The sequence below is a fragment of the Sus scrofa genome, chromosome 14, assembly GCF_054392235.1.
Source record: "Sus scrofa isolate SSC_HxYL_T2T_F1_AM1 chromosome 14, Sscrofa_HxYL_maternal_Yorkshire_Landrace_v2.0, whole genome shotgun sequence".
Lineage (NCBI taxonomy): Eukaryota > Metazoa > Chordata > Mammalia > Artiodactyla > Suidae > Sus > Sus scrofa.
In genome coordinates, this window is record NC_139396.1 from 18,279,319 (window position 1) to 18,298,346 (window position 19,028).

At 49.0% G+C, this 19,028-nt stretch overlaps 1 protein-coding gene across 1 annotated transcript; it reads left to right on the plus strand.

The window, feature by feature from the left end:
* Positions 1-356: 356 nt before the first annotated feature.
* On the plus strand, positions 357-17,240 carry LOC146396375 (putative serine protease 47). The gene is made up of 6 exons (XM_084995491.1): positions 357-530; positions 5,239-5,386; positions 7,085-7,268; positions 8,441-8,718; positions 11,014-11,174; positions 16,923-17,240. The coding sequence occupies exons 1-6, from the start codon at positions 357-359 to the stop codon at positions 17,238-17,240; spliced, it is 1,263 nt and encodes a 420-aa protein (XP_084851617.1).
* Positions 17,241-19,028: the final 1,788 nt, after the last annotated feature.

Here is a 19,028-nt window from a genome sequence, read left to right on the forward strand (position 1 = left end):
CTCAAACTGGAAAACCTTCCTTCTAGCCTTCGTATGCTTTAGAATGCAAACACTAGACTGGCACCCATTTAATCGTTCACACATTTTATTCACCTGCCTTATGGTAGGGCCGGAAATCACTGAAGCCTGCATGCAACCTGCTCCACAGTGGTGCCAACAACCCTGGTGTAAACACTGCAAGGACACCGAGATCCAGTTGGTGGCGGTGGGGGAGGGGCACAGGGCGGTGGTGAACTCACTGGGACAAGGCCACAAATAACCCACAGAGTGACTAAGAGTGCACAGCAGGACACCCAAGAGGTGAAAAGTCCATTTTCCTTACTCCTGCTTTCAAATAATTGATTCTAAAAGCTGCCATGATTGGCCCCGCCCCCAGCCGGGATGACCGTTGGACCCCCACCCTCCACGCTGGCACGTGTGTTACTGGCTTCCCAAGCGGTCAGGCCTCAACAGATGCTCTGAGCAGCTGGAGGACAGCGCTGCGCATGCGGGGAGCCCCGCCTCTAGTGGGTGTGCGCATGCGTGAAGGGGTGGGGCCTTGCAGAGCTGTCCTTGGAGGTTGCTATGAAAGAGGAAAGCAAAGGAGGATTGGGATCCCCTGGGAAGATTTTATGGCAAGGTCTTCTCAGCACTTTTGTGGTCCTCTCTTCTTAAAACTAGGGGTTGTGAGATGAGCCCCTGGGATTTTAAAATTGCAAACGTGAAATCCATTCATTTAGATATGACCCTTGTGAAAGAGTTTTGGAGAGCACCAGCCTAAGCACAGTATCTTCAAACTGGGGCAAGTGCTTTCACGCCCTTTGGGCTGCACTTTCTTGGGTTTCCTTAGTTTTTTTCTCCCCAGAAATAGTAGATTCTTTTTCCTAGCAAGCCTGATAGTTCCATTAAAGAACAATTCTAGTGAAGAATTTTAGACCTGAGAAACACTCTAAGAGCTACTGTCTCTTGGCTCCTCCATTCCTAGAGTTTTTCCAAATGAATTGATTCTGCTATAATGTTTTTACTTAGTGAGTTTTTTTTAAATACGTGGGGGTTCTTCAATAGATGTGGATTCATAGATGTTGCCTTTGCAGTGTTTTTGTTGTAACTTTGAGCAAGTTTTGAAAGTTTGGGTCAATTCCAGTTGACATAGCGTTCCCAAATTTTATTCTCCCCTCCTACTTTTCAGCAATATATTACACAATTTCAGTTGGAAAAAAAAATAGTAGTGGAATCAACCTACTGACTTGAGTTTGTTATACTTGCCAAAGAAATTTCAATCATCAGATTCTTTCACTGGTCATTCATTTCTACTGCATAGAATACCTCTGAAGATCCCTCACATCTAACACCACCAAAGGCTCTAAGCTCAGAGACTGAACATTCTACAAGACACAAACATTGTATCTCACCATACCGCTAATATTCCATGCTTGTGTAGAATATCATGTGTTTTCGGAGGTCTGTGATCCATATACAGATTTTTTTTTTCTCAGCAGTCAATACCACACCCCCAGTTTCTTGCAGGAATAGTCAGACATCATTGTCCAAAGGAGTTTTATCTATGCCCTTCTGTTGTCTGTCTCCCCAAGTTACATCTGGACTAATTTGATTATATTTGTGGTCTAGGATTTTGATATAGCACAAAAGTGATTGTAGAATTGGAACTGGATAATTTTTCACAAGTTTTTGCAGGTTTTTATGTCAGTAGTCCAGAGAAGACTCATTGAAATTCTGTGTCAGAGCCATGAGTGAGAATCGTTTATTAACTACTGACTGACTAGACAAGAGGAGGAAGCAACAAGGAAACCTGCCTTTCTGGAGTGCCAGGGTACATTATCTTGCCACACTATTCCCCTAATATGAAGCTATTGGTTAATAATTTAAAGTTTTCCATGATAAATGCTCAAGTCATGAGAAATGTCTCCAAACTGTGTATTTTTTCAACACTTAGTTTTTTTTTTTAAAGTTCACCATGATTTGCCTTGAATTGCTCTCACCTCATCTTCTCAGCTAAGGTCAAGGTAGAGTACACAGAATAGTTACCAAAGAGAATGAAAGAGAGAAGTGTTGCAGTTCTCATTGTGGCTCAGAAGTTACGAACCTGACTAGTATCCACGAAGACTTGGGTTCAATCCCTGGCCTCTCTCAGTGGGTTAAGGATCCAGTGTTGCCCCAAGCTATGGTGTAGATCGCAGATGTGGCTTAGATCCAGCATTGTTTTGCTGTGCCTGTGGCATGGGCCAGCATCTGCAGCTCCAATGATTCAACCCTTAGCCTGGGAACTTCCATATGCTTAGGTTGCAGCCCTAAAAGAAGAGAGAGGGAGGGAGGGAGAGAGAGAGAGAGAGAGAGAGAGAGAGAACCTGTAAGAAGACAGTTCTGTACTGCAGACCACTAAATGCCTTGGAAATATTAAAATGGATGAACACTGTGTAAGTCACTCCCTTCAAGTGGCCAAGAAAACACTCTCTGAAAGTACCAAACATAGACCATTTTCAAATTTAGAGGTAGAAAAAAAAACCCTTAGAAATCACAAGTAAATTGGTCAGGAGTTTAGAAATGCCTTTCCTACACAACTGTTAGAAAGAAGAGGAAAGAACCTGGGCCTGGCTTCAAAATTCAATGCCTTTCTTCAATAGCCACCATTTTGCATGCAACTTTTTTTTTTTTTTTTGCAAGGAGCAAGAAACATTTAGCAGACAGTAAAGCTTGAAATTCAAGAGATTTGCTTGCAATCCTCTGAAGTCTTCACCTCTCATCTCCCTTGACCAATTTCCTACCAATCTTCTTCTATGAAACACAAATACTCTTTCATTTTGACACATAAACCCAGTGCTGAATGATAGCTCTTCCAAATCCCATATCATCAAAAGAGGCTGAAGGTGTGTGTGTGTGTGTGTGGGTGTGTGTGCAACTAGGGTGTCTTCTATTGGAGCCAAGTGGCACATTCAAGAATCTTTAATCCAGTTAAGGATTCTTACAATGAGTAATTAACAATTTAGTTTACTGTGCTATACTTTTTTTTGAAGAGTTGCCAGATAAAGTACGAGATCTAAGTTTAATAATAAATTTCAGATAAAAATGAAAAAATGTTCAGTAAAACTATGTCCAAAATATTGAATGGGAAATGATTATACTAAAACACAACATATTGTTTACCTGAAGTTCTAATTCATTTGGGTACTTACTATTTTAATTAAATACACCTGACCATCTTATTCTTTCCAAAACTTTTGATTTTAAGGGGTGTAGAAATTCTTGTTCTGGAAGTCTACTCCCATCTAGAAAGGAATCTCGTTAATGTAAGAAGAGAGTCATTGTAAACATCTGCAAATGTATTGAAAATATATTGTTTTAATCAGAGAAAACCCTGCATTTTAAAAAATGCAAATATATTGCATTCTAAATTCTTTGCATAACACATCTATGGAAGGATTTAAGTAAACACTAGTTCCCTGTGGGAAAGAGGACTGGGTGGACAGGGGAAAGAGGTGGGAGGACGCATGACTCAACACTGCATATTCCATTTTGCACAATTGGATTGTGATCCATGAGAAGGTATTATTAGTTTAAAATATTAAATTATTTACAGGGAAAAAGTTAAATATTTAACAATAATAATTTCTGGTCTTGGACCTGTGGGCTGCACAACCACGTTTTTGACGCACTGGGGCTCTCCAGAACAAAGGAATATTAGGCTGGTCCTGCTGGATATTGGTTGGAGCACAAGGACTTCTTCATTAGGAATTATATACCTACAGCTATGAACATATTGGATCTGCTGAGACGATCCTAATTTCAAATACTTTGTTCCATGGCACCATTACTACAGAAGTGTTTATCAGATGATAAATTGTGAATTTTGTTCAGAAAGTCTAGCCTCTGTTGAAGTAAGTTAAGAGCCAGATAGGAAGCAGAGTGGGTTGAGGGACAAAAAATTGGGTTGATGGATAAAGAAGTGAAAGGAAACATCAAGTCAAACCTTGGTGTTTGACTCTGAAAACCAATTCATAGATTGCCTGAAGAGGCACTCAACAATTTATGAGTGATTTTTTTTCTATTTCTTTAATTTTGTATCTATATGAGTGATAGATGTTCACTAAATTTATTGTGATGATCATTTTATGATTGTATGTAAGTGAAATCATTAAGCTCTATGCCTTAAACTTTAAAAAAAAACTGAAAAAAGAGAGCTAATGGATTGAGTTAAATTTTTTTTTTTGTCTTTTGTTCTTGTTGTTGTTGTTGCTATTTCTTGGGCCACTCCCACCGCATATGGAGGTTTCCAGGCTAGGGATTGAATCGGAGCTGTAGCCACTGGCCTACACCAGAGCCACAGCAACGCGGGATCTGAGCCGCCTCTGCGACCTACACCATAGCTCACAGCAACGCTGGATCGTTAACCCACTGAGCAAGGGCAGGGACTGAACCCGCAACCTCATGGTTCTAGTCGGATTCATCAACCACTGCGCCACGACGGGAACACCGGATTGAGTTAATATGAATGTATCAATATTGGCTCACTAGTTGTGACAAATGTGCCATAACAATATAAGATCTTAACAAGAGGGGAAATTGGGTAGGGGGATACGCAAAGTCTTTGTATTATTTTGCAACTTACTCATACATCTAAAACTCTCCCAAAATAGAAGATTGATTTAAATACAAACATAAACAAATGAGTGAAGAAAAATGTACTGGAAATCATTGAAACGTCGCTTGTGATACGGGAACTTCATGGTATAGAAATAATTTTTCAGTGGAGTTATTTTAAAAGTTAATAGGGGAGTTCCTGGTGTGGCTCAGTGGTTAATGAATCCGACTGGGAATCATGAGGCTGCCGGCTCCATCCTTGGCCTTGCTCAGTGGGTTAAGGACCCGGTGTCGGGTGAGCCGTGGTGTAGGTCGCAGATGCGGCTCGGATCCCGCGTTGCTGTGGCTCTGGTGTAGGCCAGCGGCTACAGGTCCAATTGGACCCCTAGCCTGGGAACCTCCATATGCCACGGGAGTGGCCCTAGAAATGGTGAAAAGACAAAAAAAAAGTTAATAGGAAGGTCACGTGGGATCAAGGCTGGGTTGGGGCGGGGTCAAGGCGCGGTGGGGGCGGGGTCAAAGCCTTGGCCAGGGCGGGGGCAGGGTCCAGGCCCAGAGCTGAGTCAGGCCCGGTTCAGGCCCAGGTCCACAACACTGACAATGGTCTCAGAGGCGAGGCTTCGACAAGTAGGAGGCCAGCCTGCCGCCCTCCTCTGGCTGCAGCTGGTGCTGCTGCCGCCATGGTCGCCCACCACCACCCTAAACCTGCGAGGGTCCTGGGCCGACCCCGGCCCAGCTCCTGCAGCCGAGCGAGCGGTGGAGGGTGGGCCTCTGACTCCGGAAGCACAGCCATTGGCCTGGGCAGCCACAGGTGCGTAGGGGCCTCTGTGTGGGGCTGAGAAGGTGGGCCTGCAGGGCCTGAGGGGGCTTGACTGTGACCAGGGCTTGGTGCCCAGGGTCACTGAACCTCTTCTTTTGTTTGCGGTCAGGTCCACCTAACCAGGCAGCCCAGAGACCACCTTAACACAGGTGGGTCACAGGACCCCTACTGAGGGGCCTCTGGGATGGAAACTGCCCCAGGACCCTTGTGGGGCTGTGCAAGTGGGCACTGGCAGGGTCCAGCCTGAGGCTGGGTGGAGGAAAGCCCAGGACTGCTGAGTGAGGAGCCCTGAGTCCCTGGGGCCCAGGCCCTAGAGCAGGATGCCTGCTCTAGGGGCCTGGCCTCACCCCTGCCCTCAGGTGTGGGTCCTAGAACCATGGCTGTCTTCATTAGCCCACTCCCTCTTATTTATTTAATTTTTTGGCCACTGCATAGAGTGTTTTTTAATCAATTAATTTATTTTTTCCGCTGCTGGCCGCGGCTTAATGTGGGATTCCCAGTTCCTGGACCAGGCATTGAACCCTGGCCGTAGTGGTGAAAGCACCAAGTTCTAACCACTAGACCACCAGGGAACGCCCACCCCTCTTATTTATAAATGGAGAATCCTGAGTCAGAGGCAGGGAGTGACTTTCCCCAGGTTGATGCTGAAGCTCAGTCTCTGTGGACATGCTCTGAATTGAATCTCAGAGACAGAGTTGTGGGTGAAGTAGAAAAGAACAGCTTAATTGCTTTGCCAGGCAGAGGGGGCCACAGTGGGGTAACAGCCTCAAGGCTGTGTGCCCCCACCTCGAGGGCTGAGTGAGGTTCAAAGAGCAGGGCTTGATCAGCTTGTAGACTTTCTTCGGATTGGTGGGTGGTGAGGTACTTGGGAGTCAACCTCATCCACCTTCTGGTTCCACCTTGTTTGGGTCTATGTGCTTGTGTGCAGCATATAGGTAACTTCTTCCACCTGGTGGGGTTTCAGTATCTGCAAAACATTTCCAAGGACATGGCTCAGAATATTATCTATAGTCCTTGAGGAGGAGCTAAATATTCTTACTCTGTTTAATCGTTAAAATATTATTTTGCTTTGCTTGACTGTTTTCCTTTCTTTCTGCACTTTTCCACTTCTCCAGGTAAATGTACTCTGTGACTAAAGTTTTCTACAGACAAAAGGCAGGCAGAGGACATGGGTGGGGGTCTATTAGGGGAGGCCTCATGGGGTCCTGCTAAGTTCCATGGTCACACATCACCCCAGACTCCTGCCTGCAGGTCTGCTTCTCTAAGATACTGGGGCAAAGTGGAGGGGCACCGGCCCTTAGAAGCTATGATTTGAGTGCATAATGTTGGCAACTTCGGAGACCTTGAGTTGTTGAGGTGTGTTAGTTCAGGGAAATAAGGCCTGGCACATGGCCAGCCTTTGGCAGACTCCCTCAGTGATGTCCAGCTCAGCGGATATGCTGCCATGAGCTGTTGCCACCTTTGGTCACCCTTGGCATCTCACCACAGCCCTGGGCCTTCATGCTCAGAAAGCCTGCTCCATTGTGTTCTGCTGTCAAATTCTCAGTGGCAGCTGGTAAAGGCAGAGTCCAGGCAGCCGTGTCATTTTGGCCAGGCCACTGGACACTTGCCCTTGGTTTTCCCATCTGTGAAGTGGAGGGGGCCTCCCTGGTAGTGGCATTTGGGGTCTCACCCATGTCTCTATTGTAGGTGGCAGGGGAGTCTCCACAGCGTGCGGGAAACCCAAGGTGATGTGGCGGATCTCTGGTGGTCAGGATGTGGTGGCTGGCCAGTGGCCATGGCAGGCCAGCCTGATGTACCAGGGCTTGCATGTCTGTGGAGCTGTCCTCATCAACTCCCGCTGGCTGGTTTCTGCTGCCCACTGCTTTCTCAAGTGAGTCCTCTTTCCTAGGGTGCCAGCAGAGGCACTGGCAGGGGAGGAGTGAGGGTGTCCCACCCCAGCTCCTCTGGGCTTTCCTCTGGGGCTGTCTGTGGCCCAGAGGTCCATGTCATTCCTGCCTTTGACCTGTGTACCTTCTACCTGGACTGTCCTCCTGGCTCCCTTTCCCAGACCCTCCCCAGACTCTGCCCTCAGCCCCTGGGCCTGTCTCCCAACACAGATGTGCCCCAGAAGAGTAGCAGTGTCCATTCTGGCTGCCATGCAGTGTGGACCAATCTCAGATCACAGTTTCTCAAGGTCCCCACATTTCCAGGTTTCTGAGTCTAGGCAGGGACATGGGACCTCATGTCTGGCAAGCAGCTGAATGGCTCTACTTTTTACTCTTGCAAAACTGTGTGCCCAGGAGGAATCATGGTCACTAGTGTGCATGTGGGAGATGTGGTGCCAGGCTGTGCGGGTGGGAGATGGGGCACCCTGGGAGAGTGATGTGGCTGCTCAGGAGTCTGACACACCTGGCGCTCCTGGGTCTGCTCAGTGCCCAGCTTGTGAACAGATGAGGAGGCATCCCCAGGGAGTTGGAACATCACAGCCCAGGTCTGGGAGCTGGAGCTTTGGGAGCTCAGAATCTGATCAGCACCTACTCTATGGGAGCAGCTGTGTTCAGGGCAAATGCAAGTTTCTGTTTCCTACACTCAGTTGCTCCTTTACCTTACAGATCTTTGGCAAGTGCTTCTAACTGAGCAGAGAAACAGCTATTGGGCAGGAGGGTGGTTAAAGAAGGGAGGGGTCAGGAAAATTGTGGGGCCATAAGGTGGGTTGTAGGAGCCTTGGGAAGGTAAAAGTAGAGCTGGGATCAATCCAGAACATCTCCTGTAAACAATCCAAGGGCCTTCATTTGATGAGCCCACCAAAGACCTTTCCAGCACAAGGATTCAATGCTCCTCTGATTCTTGGATATGGTGGAGAAACCATATGTCTGAGGTTGTAAGTAGAATATCAGTCTCAAGAAAGAAGTGCTCCTGAACTTTAGGAATGCAGAGACCAAGGCTGGCACCATGGGGAGGTGCAGGGGTCCAGGTGGATGTCAGCAGTTAGATGAATATGCAGGGGAAGAGACCTAGCCCACACTCAGGGATGATGGTGACAGCATGCTCTTCCTCCTCCAGAAAATCCCATGCTCCAGAGAACTACCGGGTCCTGTTAGGAAGCACGCAGCTGTTTGAACACACTCAGCACACCCTGGAGATGTCCGTGAGCCAGATTGTCATGCACCCAGACTTTGAGAAGCTTCATCCCTTCGGAAGTGACATAGCCATGTTGCAGCTGCTCTTTCCTGTGAACTTCACTTCCTACATCATCCCTGCCTGCCTCCCAGCCCCTGGCTTGCAGCTGCTTAGTAATGCATCCTGCTGGATAACTGGCTGGGGGATGCTCAACGAGGAAAGTGAGGGGGTAGGGGAGAGGCTGGGGTGGGAGGGCAGATAAGGGGGAAGCGAGGAGGAGGAAGAAGGGAAGGAGGACAGAGGAGGGGAGGAGGGAAGTAGGGGTGCCCAGGCAAAACAACCGCTGGACCTTGGTCCACTGTGCCTCATTTCCAGAGGACTGAACCATTCTGGTTCTAGTTCTGAAAGTGTGTGATTCTAAAATTCAGTGTTCCCTAAGTGCAAAGCTCTGAAAATCTGGGAATCTTTGACTGTTGGATGTTAAGAACTCAGGTTCTTGGAACCTGTCAGCTTCTTGATTTCAAGGCTTTAATCAGCTATAGATCTAAGATGGCTTGATTCAACTCAGAGGTCATGCTTGGGGCCTGGCCCCTTCTAGGCCACTGAGGAACCAAGATTTCCCATTGGAGGCACTTAGGAAAAATGGAAAGAAAACATATTTATGACTTCTGACCTGTGAGCCTCCAAGGTCAAGTTAGAATGACTACAACTTGAGTGTTTCACTCTTTGAACCTCACTTTGCTCTTCTCCCAACCCAGGTCAGCTGTCTACTTTGTGGGTGTATTAGGTGAACTGAGTAACAGAAAAAGTTTGTGTTTTTCTGAGATTGAAAGGGAAGAAATGCAGGCAAAAACTCATGAGTAAGAGTCTTTATTAAAGAAAAGAGTGTTTATGGTTTGGCACAAGCTTATGTGGCAGAGTTAGGGGGAAAAGAATGTGTATTTGCAATTATTTGTAAGGTTGTAATTTGGTAGGTGTTTCTCAGGATAGGAGATCAGGAGAGGCATTTTGATCAGAACTTGTCTTCACTGGGTGGGATGTGCCAGCATTGCTGGCCCTTCTCAATAGTGTATCAGTAACAATCCCCAACCACAGGACAGACAACCAGGTCCCCAGCATTGTCACATACACACACACACACACACACACAGTCTGGTTCTTCCTTGAGGACAGGGACTCTGTCTTTCTTGTTTTAATATCCCAGCCTATGCCCCAGGGCCTGGCAGTGGGGTAGGTGGCAATGCTGCCAACCTGGTCCTGTAGACCACCCGTTCTTGCATGGACCTCCAGACTGGTCTGCTAGCTCCCACCCTGTGTGCCCTACTTTAGTCTCCACACAACTGCCTGAGTGTTTGCTTTGAAGCAGGTGTTGTGCCAGTTCCCTGCTCTTTCTCCTCAGTGCCTTCTCATTTATGCTTAGAAAACTGTCCAAATGTCCTACCTTGGCTCTCAGGCCCTGTGCAATGTTGGCCCCCATTCCTCTCTGCTCAGCTCCTACTGCACCCTCACCCACGCCATCCCAGCCACCAGGCCCCTTCCTGCCTTGAATATCCTGAGGCTGTCCCCACCTCAGGACCTTTACCTTGGCTGTTTCCCCAGCCTCACAGGCTCTCCCTGCTAATCTGGGTGACTCATTTCTTTGATATACAACTCAGCTCCTCCTCTGAAGAGTTTTCCTTGATGTGAAACCTAAAACAGGCAATGCATAATGTCACATTTCCCTGTTGTATTTCCTTACCACACTTCTCAGAGCTAAATAATCCTACTTATTTACTTCACTTACCCTGTTTCCCCAACTAAAAATGTTCCCCTCTATCACTAGTGTCTAAACAATAGCTAACCTGAAGACAGATGAATAAATGAGTGATTGAATGAGAGGATGGATGGGGGATGGATAGGAGGGAAGATGAGTGCCTGGAGGGGAAGATGGTTGAGTGGGTGGGAAGAGGGATGGAGAGAGTGGATATATTGATTGATGGAGGGAGAATGGGGAGATAGATCCAAAGATGGATAGGCCAGCAGATAGATGGAAGGCTGAGTGGATGAATGGGGCATGAGACAAGATGGGTAGATGATGGACGGAGGAATTAGTGGAGGGAAGGAAAGGTAATGATTGACAAGTGGAAGTGGAAAGGATGGTTTGTGAGAGGGTAGGTGGGTTGGTGAATGGTTGCTAAGCATCAGTGATTGGCATGTATTGGTAGGATTTGCCTGGGTTGGTGAATGGTTGCTAAGCATCAGTGATTGGCATGCATTGGTAGGATTTGCCTTTTTCTTTATGGACTACGAGTGGTGTGGTCTATTGCTATGAGAGAGGTGGTGGGAATAGGATGAGTTTGGAAAAGTTTGAGAAACAGGGGAGGCCTTATTAGGCATAGGTAGAAGACTGATAGAGAGCTGAAAGCTCAGCTTTGCTGAGAAAACCCTATGATGCAGGGGTGGTGGTGAGCAGTAAGGCAGAAGAGCCTGTAGCTAAGCTCTAGCAAACTTCACTGACTTCCTTCTTATCCTCACAGCGCCTCTGCCCACACCCTTCCATCTCCAGGAGGCTAAGGTGGGCCTCATTGAGAACCAGTTCTGTAATCTGGTATATGGACACAGGCTCAGCAAGAACTTCTCCGTGTATGAGGAGATGCTGTGTGTTGGGGACTTCTCTACAGGAAAGGCCATCTGCCATGTGAGTGAGGTCATTTCCCTTCTTCCCTGGCCTGTTCTCAGGGCCTCAGTTTCCATGGTGGGAGGCTGTGTTGCCTCCACTCTCTTTGTGGAGACCCCTGGTACCTTCTGTTTCATCCCTCTACCTATGTTCCCAGGCTCTATCTCTTGGTAGTGTCCCCCAGGCTAGCCCCTTCCTCAGCCCATTGCACAGGAGGACATCTACTACTGGCAGGACACTCCAGCAGCATCTATTTTCGAGGCATATTTTAAAACCCTTATTGAAATATACATACAGAAGAAGGCATTCATACTCTTTCCCTACGTGTGTAGTTGCATGAACTTTCACAGTGCTACACCCCAGGTGGCCAACACTCCTCTCCCCTTCTTGTCACCAACACTCAATGGAAACTCTCATCTTCACCTTAACACTTTATATTAGATTCTGAATTTTTCATAAGTAGAACTTATTTCCAGTTGTCAGATTTTCACGTCTTAACATTATGTTTGTGAGGTCCATCCACACTGTCACACGTAGGTATAGTTTGTTCAGCCTCATTGCCCTGCAAGACACTATCGTGTGAATTGAATTCGATGGGCAGTTCTGCTCTCGATGGATATTTTAGTAGCTTCCAAGTTTTTCATTTCATTTCACTTCCAGAGGTTTTCTATTTGATTTCACAGAAGCCGCTGAGGAGAACTGTTAGATTAAAAGCTATCTGCATGTTCAGCTTTGGCAGATGTTACCAAACATCTCCGGAGGGGTTGCACCAGTTCCACACATTCCAGCAGTGGCTGAGAGTTTACAAGCTCACCAACACTTGGCGCTTTCCATCCTTCCTAATGGTGATGATTTATTGTGGTTTGCATTTTCCTGATGACGGATGAAATATACTTCCGTACGTTTATTGCCGTTGAATATCTTCTTCCTAATTTACCTTCCGTTTTTTTCCCCCTGTGTCTTTTTCTTTAGGGGCTCTTGGTACATGTGTCTATTATGTACATTCCAGACATGAGTGTACTGTTGAATTGTGAAGATGTCTATCCACTCTCTGTAGTGTCCTATTTTAGAAGTGGGCAAACAGGCCCAAAGAGGGTAAGCACTCCCATAAAATAAGGAGGGCCTGCGTGTTCTGACTCCAAGCTTCACCTGGCCTCCAGGCCTTCACCACATCCCCTCAGGGCCCAGCACCCTGAGCTGGCATTGGGTGCCAAGCTCTTACACAGATGGCATCGTGGAGTGGAGGGCAGAGGGTGAGGGTTCTGGAGTTAGAGGCACTGCTCTGCCCTTGGGTGGTCTTTTCACCATCTGAGCCTGTGTCTTATTCACGGTGTAGGAGTCTGAGGCCTCCTTCATGGGATTGTTGAAAGGGTGGTGTAGGGGGTTGGATAGTGTCCCCTAAGTTTGTATCCTTTTGGAATCTCAGGATGTGACCTTCTCTGGAAATAAGTCTTTGCAGCTGTGATTAGTTAAGGATCTTGAGATGTGACCATTGTAAATTTCAAGTGGGCCCTGTACCAATGACTTGTGTGAAGAGGGCTAGACACAGAGACACTTGCTTTCAGCCTTCCAGCTTCCAGAACCGTGAGAGGATACATTTGCATTGTTTTTATAGTTACCCAGTTTGTGGCACTATGCCTTGGCACCCCAGGAGATGCACACAGGAGGGACAAGATGACTGGGATTGTGACTTTGGCCTAGCCCATGAGAAGGCCACATGGATAGCTATCTTCATGGCAGGCCAGTGAGCTGCTGGTAGAAGGCAGACCCATATTTCTTGGTTCCCAGTTCTTAAACAGTAGTATAGATTTGTAGCTGCCTGTCCTGGTCTGGCCTCCTCACAGAGCCAGCTCCACCCAGAAGTGGAACAAGTGTTCAGCCCCCACCCTGCCCAGTCCACATCCGGCTGTCACCATGGACATCCCTTAGAGCCTTGTCCACCTCCCTTCTCCTGCAGGAATTATGCCAGTGGAGCTCAAGGCCAGAGCCTTGTGTCTGCTCACCTGCTGGATATTCGTAGTGCCCCTCGACCCCACCCTTCCTCTGGTTTCTCTCCTGAGCTGGACACTCGGGAGTCCCAGCAAATGACCCCCCTCCTGCCTCCCCTTTCACCTACCACCGCCTGACTGAGAGATTCCACCTAGATTCATCTTCTGCCATGTCACCTGCTCTGGACCCCACCCTCCAACCTGGGGCTCCCACCTCTCCCCACAAGGGCCCCTCCCTCTGCACAGGGGGTCCAGAAACAGGTCTGAGGAGAGAGAGCCTGCCAAGGCACTCAATGCTCAGACTGTGGGGCAAGACAGACCTGGTTCCATTGACTGGGATTGTGGCCTTAGCTAAGTCTCCTCACCCATGAAATGGAATTGCTCATGGCCTCCACTGAAGAAGGTTCCTATAGAAATGCAGCACTGTGCCTGGCATTCAGTAGGTACTTAACAAGTTTTGGCTTCCAGTCTCCTGACCTGGTTTGCCTCCCTCTCTCTGGATTGTACCTGGCTTAGTCCCAACTTCTTGCTGAAGGTGGAATTCACTGCTCTGGCCCTGCCCAACACAGACACACAGACACACACACACACACACACACACACACACACACACACATACATGCATGCACATGCATACACATGCAAGAGTGCACACGCAAGGTTTGCTTTGTATCTACAGTAGTGCAAACTGTAGCTCACGTTTCATGTGATACCTTAGATTTGGGGTTTCTCCCTTCTTCCCTTCCTTTCTTTCTTCCTTCCTTTTCCTTCCTTTCTTTTATTCCTGCCCTACCTGCAGCATATGGAAGTTCCCAGGCTAGGGGTTGAATGGAAGCTGCAGTTTCCAGCCCTTGCCACAGCCACAGCAATGCCAGATCTGAACCACTTCTAGGACCTATGTCACAGCTTGTGGCAATGCCAGATCCTTAACCCACTAGGCAAGGCCAGGGATTGAACCTGCATCCTCATTTGTACTAGTCAGGCTCTTAACCTGCTGAACCACAATGGGAACATCTCAATTTTTTAAAGACCTCCAGAGTCCACCTTAAAGAATATAGAAACAATAATGAAAAGTCAGGTAGTGCAGTTAACCTTGGAGGAAATTTATTGGTGTAGTCGCATCACCACCTCTCAACGGGCGCCCCCTGAGGCTATGAGAGCTGTACCGACATCTGCCCTAGAAAAGTGGATGCAGCAGAACAGATGGTCCCAGAGGAGGCTCTCTCCTGCCTTCTGAGAGCTCTCCAGGGGTCAGGAGGCTATTGGAGCCTGACTCAGAATCCGTCATCATTTCCGCAACTGCATGGGTCCCCTGTGTGAATCCCTGAGGGCTGCAGTGAACAGGGAAAGGCCTTCCACTGGCCTCACACAGCTGGGAGGGGGTCCACCGTGCAGAGGGCTGAGGCTACCCCAGGTGGGGACCACAGAGGGGAAGGGCTGAAGTAATGATGGCACGTTCCCAAGAAGGTGCCTTACTTGGAGCTGCTGTCACAAATCCCCTCCAAGTGAATGGCTAAACCCACGGAAATTTATCTTATATTTCTGGAGGTCAAAAGTCTAACATCAAGGTGTTGGCCAGGTGGGTTCCTTCAGGAGGCTTTCCTAGGGGAGAATGTTTTCTTGGTTTTCCCAGCTTTTTAGAGGCCACCCTCATTCCCTGGCTCACAGCATTTCCGTCCTCAAAGTGCAACACCTCTGCCTCTGCTTCCGTCACATCTTCTGCTCTGACTCTGACCTCCTGCGTCTCTCTTTCCTTATGAGGATCTTGATTACATTGGACCACCCAGAGAATCCAGGAAAACCTTCTTAGCTCAAGATCCTCAACTCCATCACTGCTGCAGAGTCCCCTTTGCCACATGAGCTAATAGCCACAGGTTCCAGGGATGAGGATGGGCATCTCTGAGGGTTGTTTTTGGCCAGCCACACCATGTACCCTTCGCTCCCCTTCAACCTGCCACTTCCCCCACCCCGCCCTCTCAGCTGGAGATCTTGCTTGTTTCACTGAGAACCCCAAAAGCAGCCAATCAGACTAGAGTCATTCGTCCTGACAACCCTACACACCGTCTATCCCAGCGTCTTCCCTCTCTCCTCAGCCTCAAGTTCCATCCCTGCCATGGCCAGAGTCTCTCCTGCTCCATGTCCTCTGACGCCCCTTCCACGGCTCCTGTGTAAATGCGCACCATCTACTGCTCAGTTTCTTTACCTCCCTTCCCCCAAAGACTCCTCCCAACAGTCCTGAATCTAACCCACTCCACCTAGGAGTGTCCCCAGCTTGCTATCCAAAACCTCAAGGCCACCATCCCCAATAGCTTGTCTCACCAGAACCGCCTGTGGATCTGAGTCCTCCTCTCACTTGGCACTTAAGCAAGTCTCCCTCCTGTTTCCTGGGCCCAGGCACTCACCAGATGCTCTGCTCTATGCCTGGTCCCCTCCCCTCCCACCTCTAAATGCTGGGGCCCCAGGGCTCCATGCTCAGCCTGCTTCTATCCCTCTGCACTTCCCCCCATGGTTAATGACAGAGAGGCTCAGATTTGACAGGTCCTATAGGCAGCTTCAAACTATTGTTCCAAATCTGACTGTTCTTACCACCTGGCCCCTCTCCATCAGTAATCTCTCCTGTAGCTGCCTCCCAGCTGGTTCATTCTCCACACAGCACTGGACTGATCCAGGCACTAGACATGACCTAGACAGTTCTCCATGGGGATCAAATCCTACCCTCTGCCATAGGCCCTGAGACCCCTCGTCCCATATACTTTCCTCACTCCCCACATGTCACTGCTCTTCCTCCCACCCACCTGGCATACCCCTCCTTCCCTGGTCTGCACTTACTCCTCCCAGTGCTCCTGCTTCAGAAAGTTCAGTTGTTTCCCGCTTGGAAACTCTACCTTGTGTTTCCTAGTGCAAGAAGAGTAGCCTTTCACCTCCACTTGATGAAGTGCACTTCCCTTCCTGTCCTGACCCTCCCATGGCTTGTTTCCACATGTCACATCTGCCAATGGCAGGCTGGTTGGCTTATTGACAAAAGCACCACAAAGGAGGAGACCCTGTGCCCAGGGCAGAGGCTTCCTGGCTGCTTGCTGCACATGTTGGATGGGTAAGTGGAGGAGCAGCAAGCGTGACTAAGGCCCCTGCCCCTCTACCCCCAGCCACAAGGACCAGACCCTCCCTTTGGCTGATGACATGAGGAGATTTCCAACCAGATGGCCCTGCCCTGAGAGCATGAACTCTAGTAAGTCCCAGCAGATTTCATTCTAACCCCCACCGACTCCCTGAGCAATACAGGTTGCCTCCGCCAGGCCAGGGTATGGGCATCTTCTGAAATTGCTCAACCAAGGTGTTGAAAGTAAACCAAATGACTAAATGAATGAAAAATGAAGAGGGTCCAGGTAAGGGGTGTGCTGGTGCAGCCCAGGGTCTTGCAAGAGCTGAGGTCTGCAGGGGCTTGAGGTGGCCAGGCTCCACTCCCAGACCAACTCTCTTGGGCACTGTGGGTGTAGCTGTCCCTTCTCTTCCTTGGACAGTGCCTTGTCAGGGATATCCAGGCTGTCTCTGGGCACAGGCGTCCATATGATCATAGACTGAAACCTGTGATTGTCCTGAGGGTCAATCAGGAGCTTCCTAAATCATGATGCCATTGCCTCCCTGCATGGCTTAAACAGGCTGGTCTGCTGTGGGATGCTGGTGTTTGGACCTTCCCAGAAGTCCACCTGAGGGACCGTAGATGGCAGAGACTCCTCTGACCTAACTCAGTTGCTCACAGTAACTCCCCTCTCTTTCCTAGGGCGATTCCGGGGGGCCCCTCGTCTGTGACCTCCTCAGTTCATGGGTTCTGGTGGGGCTGGCCAGCTGGGGCTTGGACTGCCGACATCCCACCTACCCCAGCATCTTCACCAATGTCAGCTACTTCTCCCATTGGATTGACGAGATCCAGAAGTGCACACCCCTCCCTGAGCCCATGGCCCCTCCTCCTCACACCCAGGTTCCATCCCAGTCTCTGCAGGCTGCTGGCTCGCCTGGGCCTGGCACAGCCTTTGTGCCTTCAGAGACCTGGACCCTGCTGCTGTTTGTGCTCCGGGTCCCGTGGCAGGCCTGGTGCTGACCCGCCAAGCTCCTGTGCTACTGTCTCTGCCTCAGAGTCCAGTCTCTTCTCTGGAAACTGCGGTCCCTCCCCCCCCAGCTCCATCAGCTTTCCATGGCCCCATCTTGGCATTTCCGTCCAACAGTGGCCACCCCACAAACCAAGCCTGCAATCCCAAATAAACAAATGAAAGACTCCTCCTGCTCCTGCCTTGGGGCCCTACAGCCCCTCCTGACCTCCATCAGTACCTCTTCCATTGAGGTCCACTGTCTGACTCCATGGACAAGGAAACAGGCCCTGGCAGAGAAGCTGTCTCAGGAGGAAGGCAGGGGTGAGGATGCTGGTGGAGCCCAGCTGGGGACAGAGAGGGTGTCTTCACTTGCAGGCTCCATCCTGTGGTGGGAGTGTACAGGCCTTCAGAGAGAGTATATCAGTCAGCTCCAGCTGCCATCACAAATCCCATGGGCAATGGGGCTTAAACAACAAGAATGTATCAAGTAACTGTTGAGATCAAGATATGCACATGGTTGGTTTGCCCTGAGGCCTCTCTCCTTGGCTTCTAGATGCCCATCTTCTGCCTGTGCCCTCACATCAGCATCCCTCTGTGTGTTTCTGGGTCTAAATTTCCCCTTTTTATAGGGGCACCAGTCATATTGTATTAGGGGCCACCTTAGTGACCTCATTTTAGCTGTTTCTTTAAAAACTCTCCTCTAGGTGTTCCCGTTGTAGTGCAGCGGAAATGAACCTGACTAGTATCCATGAGCGTTCATGATTGATCCCTGGCCTCGCTCACTAAGTTAAGGATCCAGTGTTGCTGTGAGCTGTGGTGTAGGTCACAGACAAGACTTAGAACTGTCATTGCTGTGGCTGTGGCTGTGGCCTGCAGCTGCAGCTCTGATTTGACCCCAAGCCTCAGAACTGCCATATGCTGTACCTGCACCTCTTGAAAATGAGCAAGTTCCCCTAAAAAAAGGACCCTTAGCTACATCCGTGGACCATCCTTGCTCTCTCCTGCCTGCTGCTGAGTAGGAAAATGTTGGGGATCCAGAACTCCTCCAATGACTGGTGTGCTAGCAATAGCTTCTGTGACAGCAGGAAGCTCCTCCCCCCCAGGCAGAGGCGGTCAGGGGACCGTAGGTGATGGCTCTGTGCTCTGTGCCCCCTTTCAAACCCTTTGCATCCCTGCCATCTGAGGAAGGCAGGCAGTGCCTGGGAAATCACCCTGGTTACAGATGCGTCACTTGGCCTGTGTGGCAAGCGGTCACCTGTGAGCCAGAGGGCCCGAATCCCCTCTGGAACACACTGCTCCATACCCACCACTTAAAAATGCCCTTCAAACAAAGCACATTGGCTGCACAATTGTAACAGCTGTATCGTTAAGATATGATGTCTGTGATTTAGAAAAGGGTTACTCCTTGCCTTGTTCTTAGAGAAACATACAATGATTTGGTAAGGAGAAGAACCCAGACTAGGCGGCCCACAGCCTCTGTCAAGTGTGTTCCTTCAGCCAATGCTCTGGTTCCATGTTGAGGGTTTTGGGGTTGAGCCTTTCCCTGTTGTCAATGGGCAGGCTTCCCCTTGGTGTATATCATATACAAAGGTTGCCCAGCACCTGCCTCTATTTCAGACAAGCTCCAGTCATGCTGCCGCTGGAATTAGGAACCTCCTTTACCCACCCTGTGGACAGTGGTCATTTCTCTGATTCTGTGAGTGTATCATCCATTAAACCACTATTGATTTTATTTATTTATTTTTTGTCAAGTTAGGCTCCACCTACAGCACATAGATTCCCTGGCTAAGGGTCAAATG

Coding starts and splice junctions, on each gene's coding strand:
- LOC146396375 (XM_084995491.1), top strand. CDS start 357: ATGATTGGCCCCGCCCCCAGCCGGGATGACCGTTGGACCCCCACCCTC. Junction 8,719..11,013: donor GGGGATGCTCAACGAGGAAA/GTGAGGGGGTAG, acceptor TTATCCTCACAG/CGCCTCTGCCCACACCCTTC. Junction 11,175..16,922: donor CAGGAAAGGCCATCTGCCAT/GTGAGTGAGGTC, acceptor TCTCTTTCCTAG/GGCGATTCCGGGGGGCCCCT.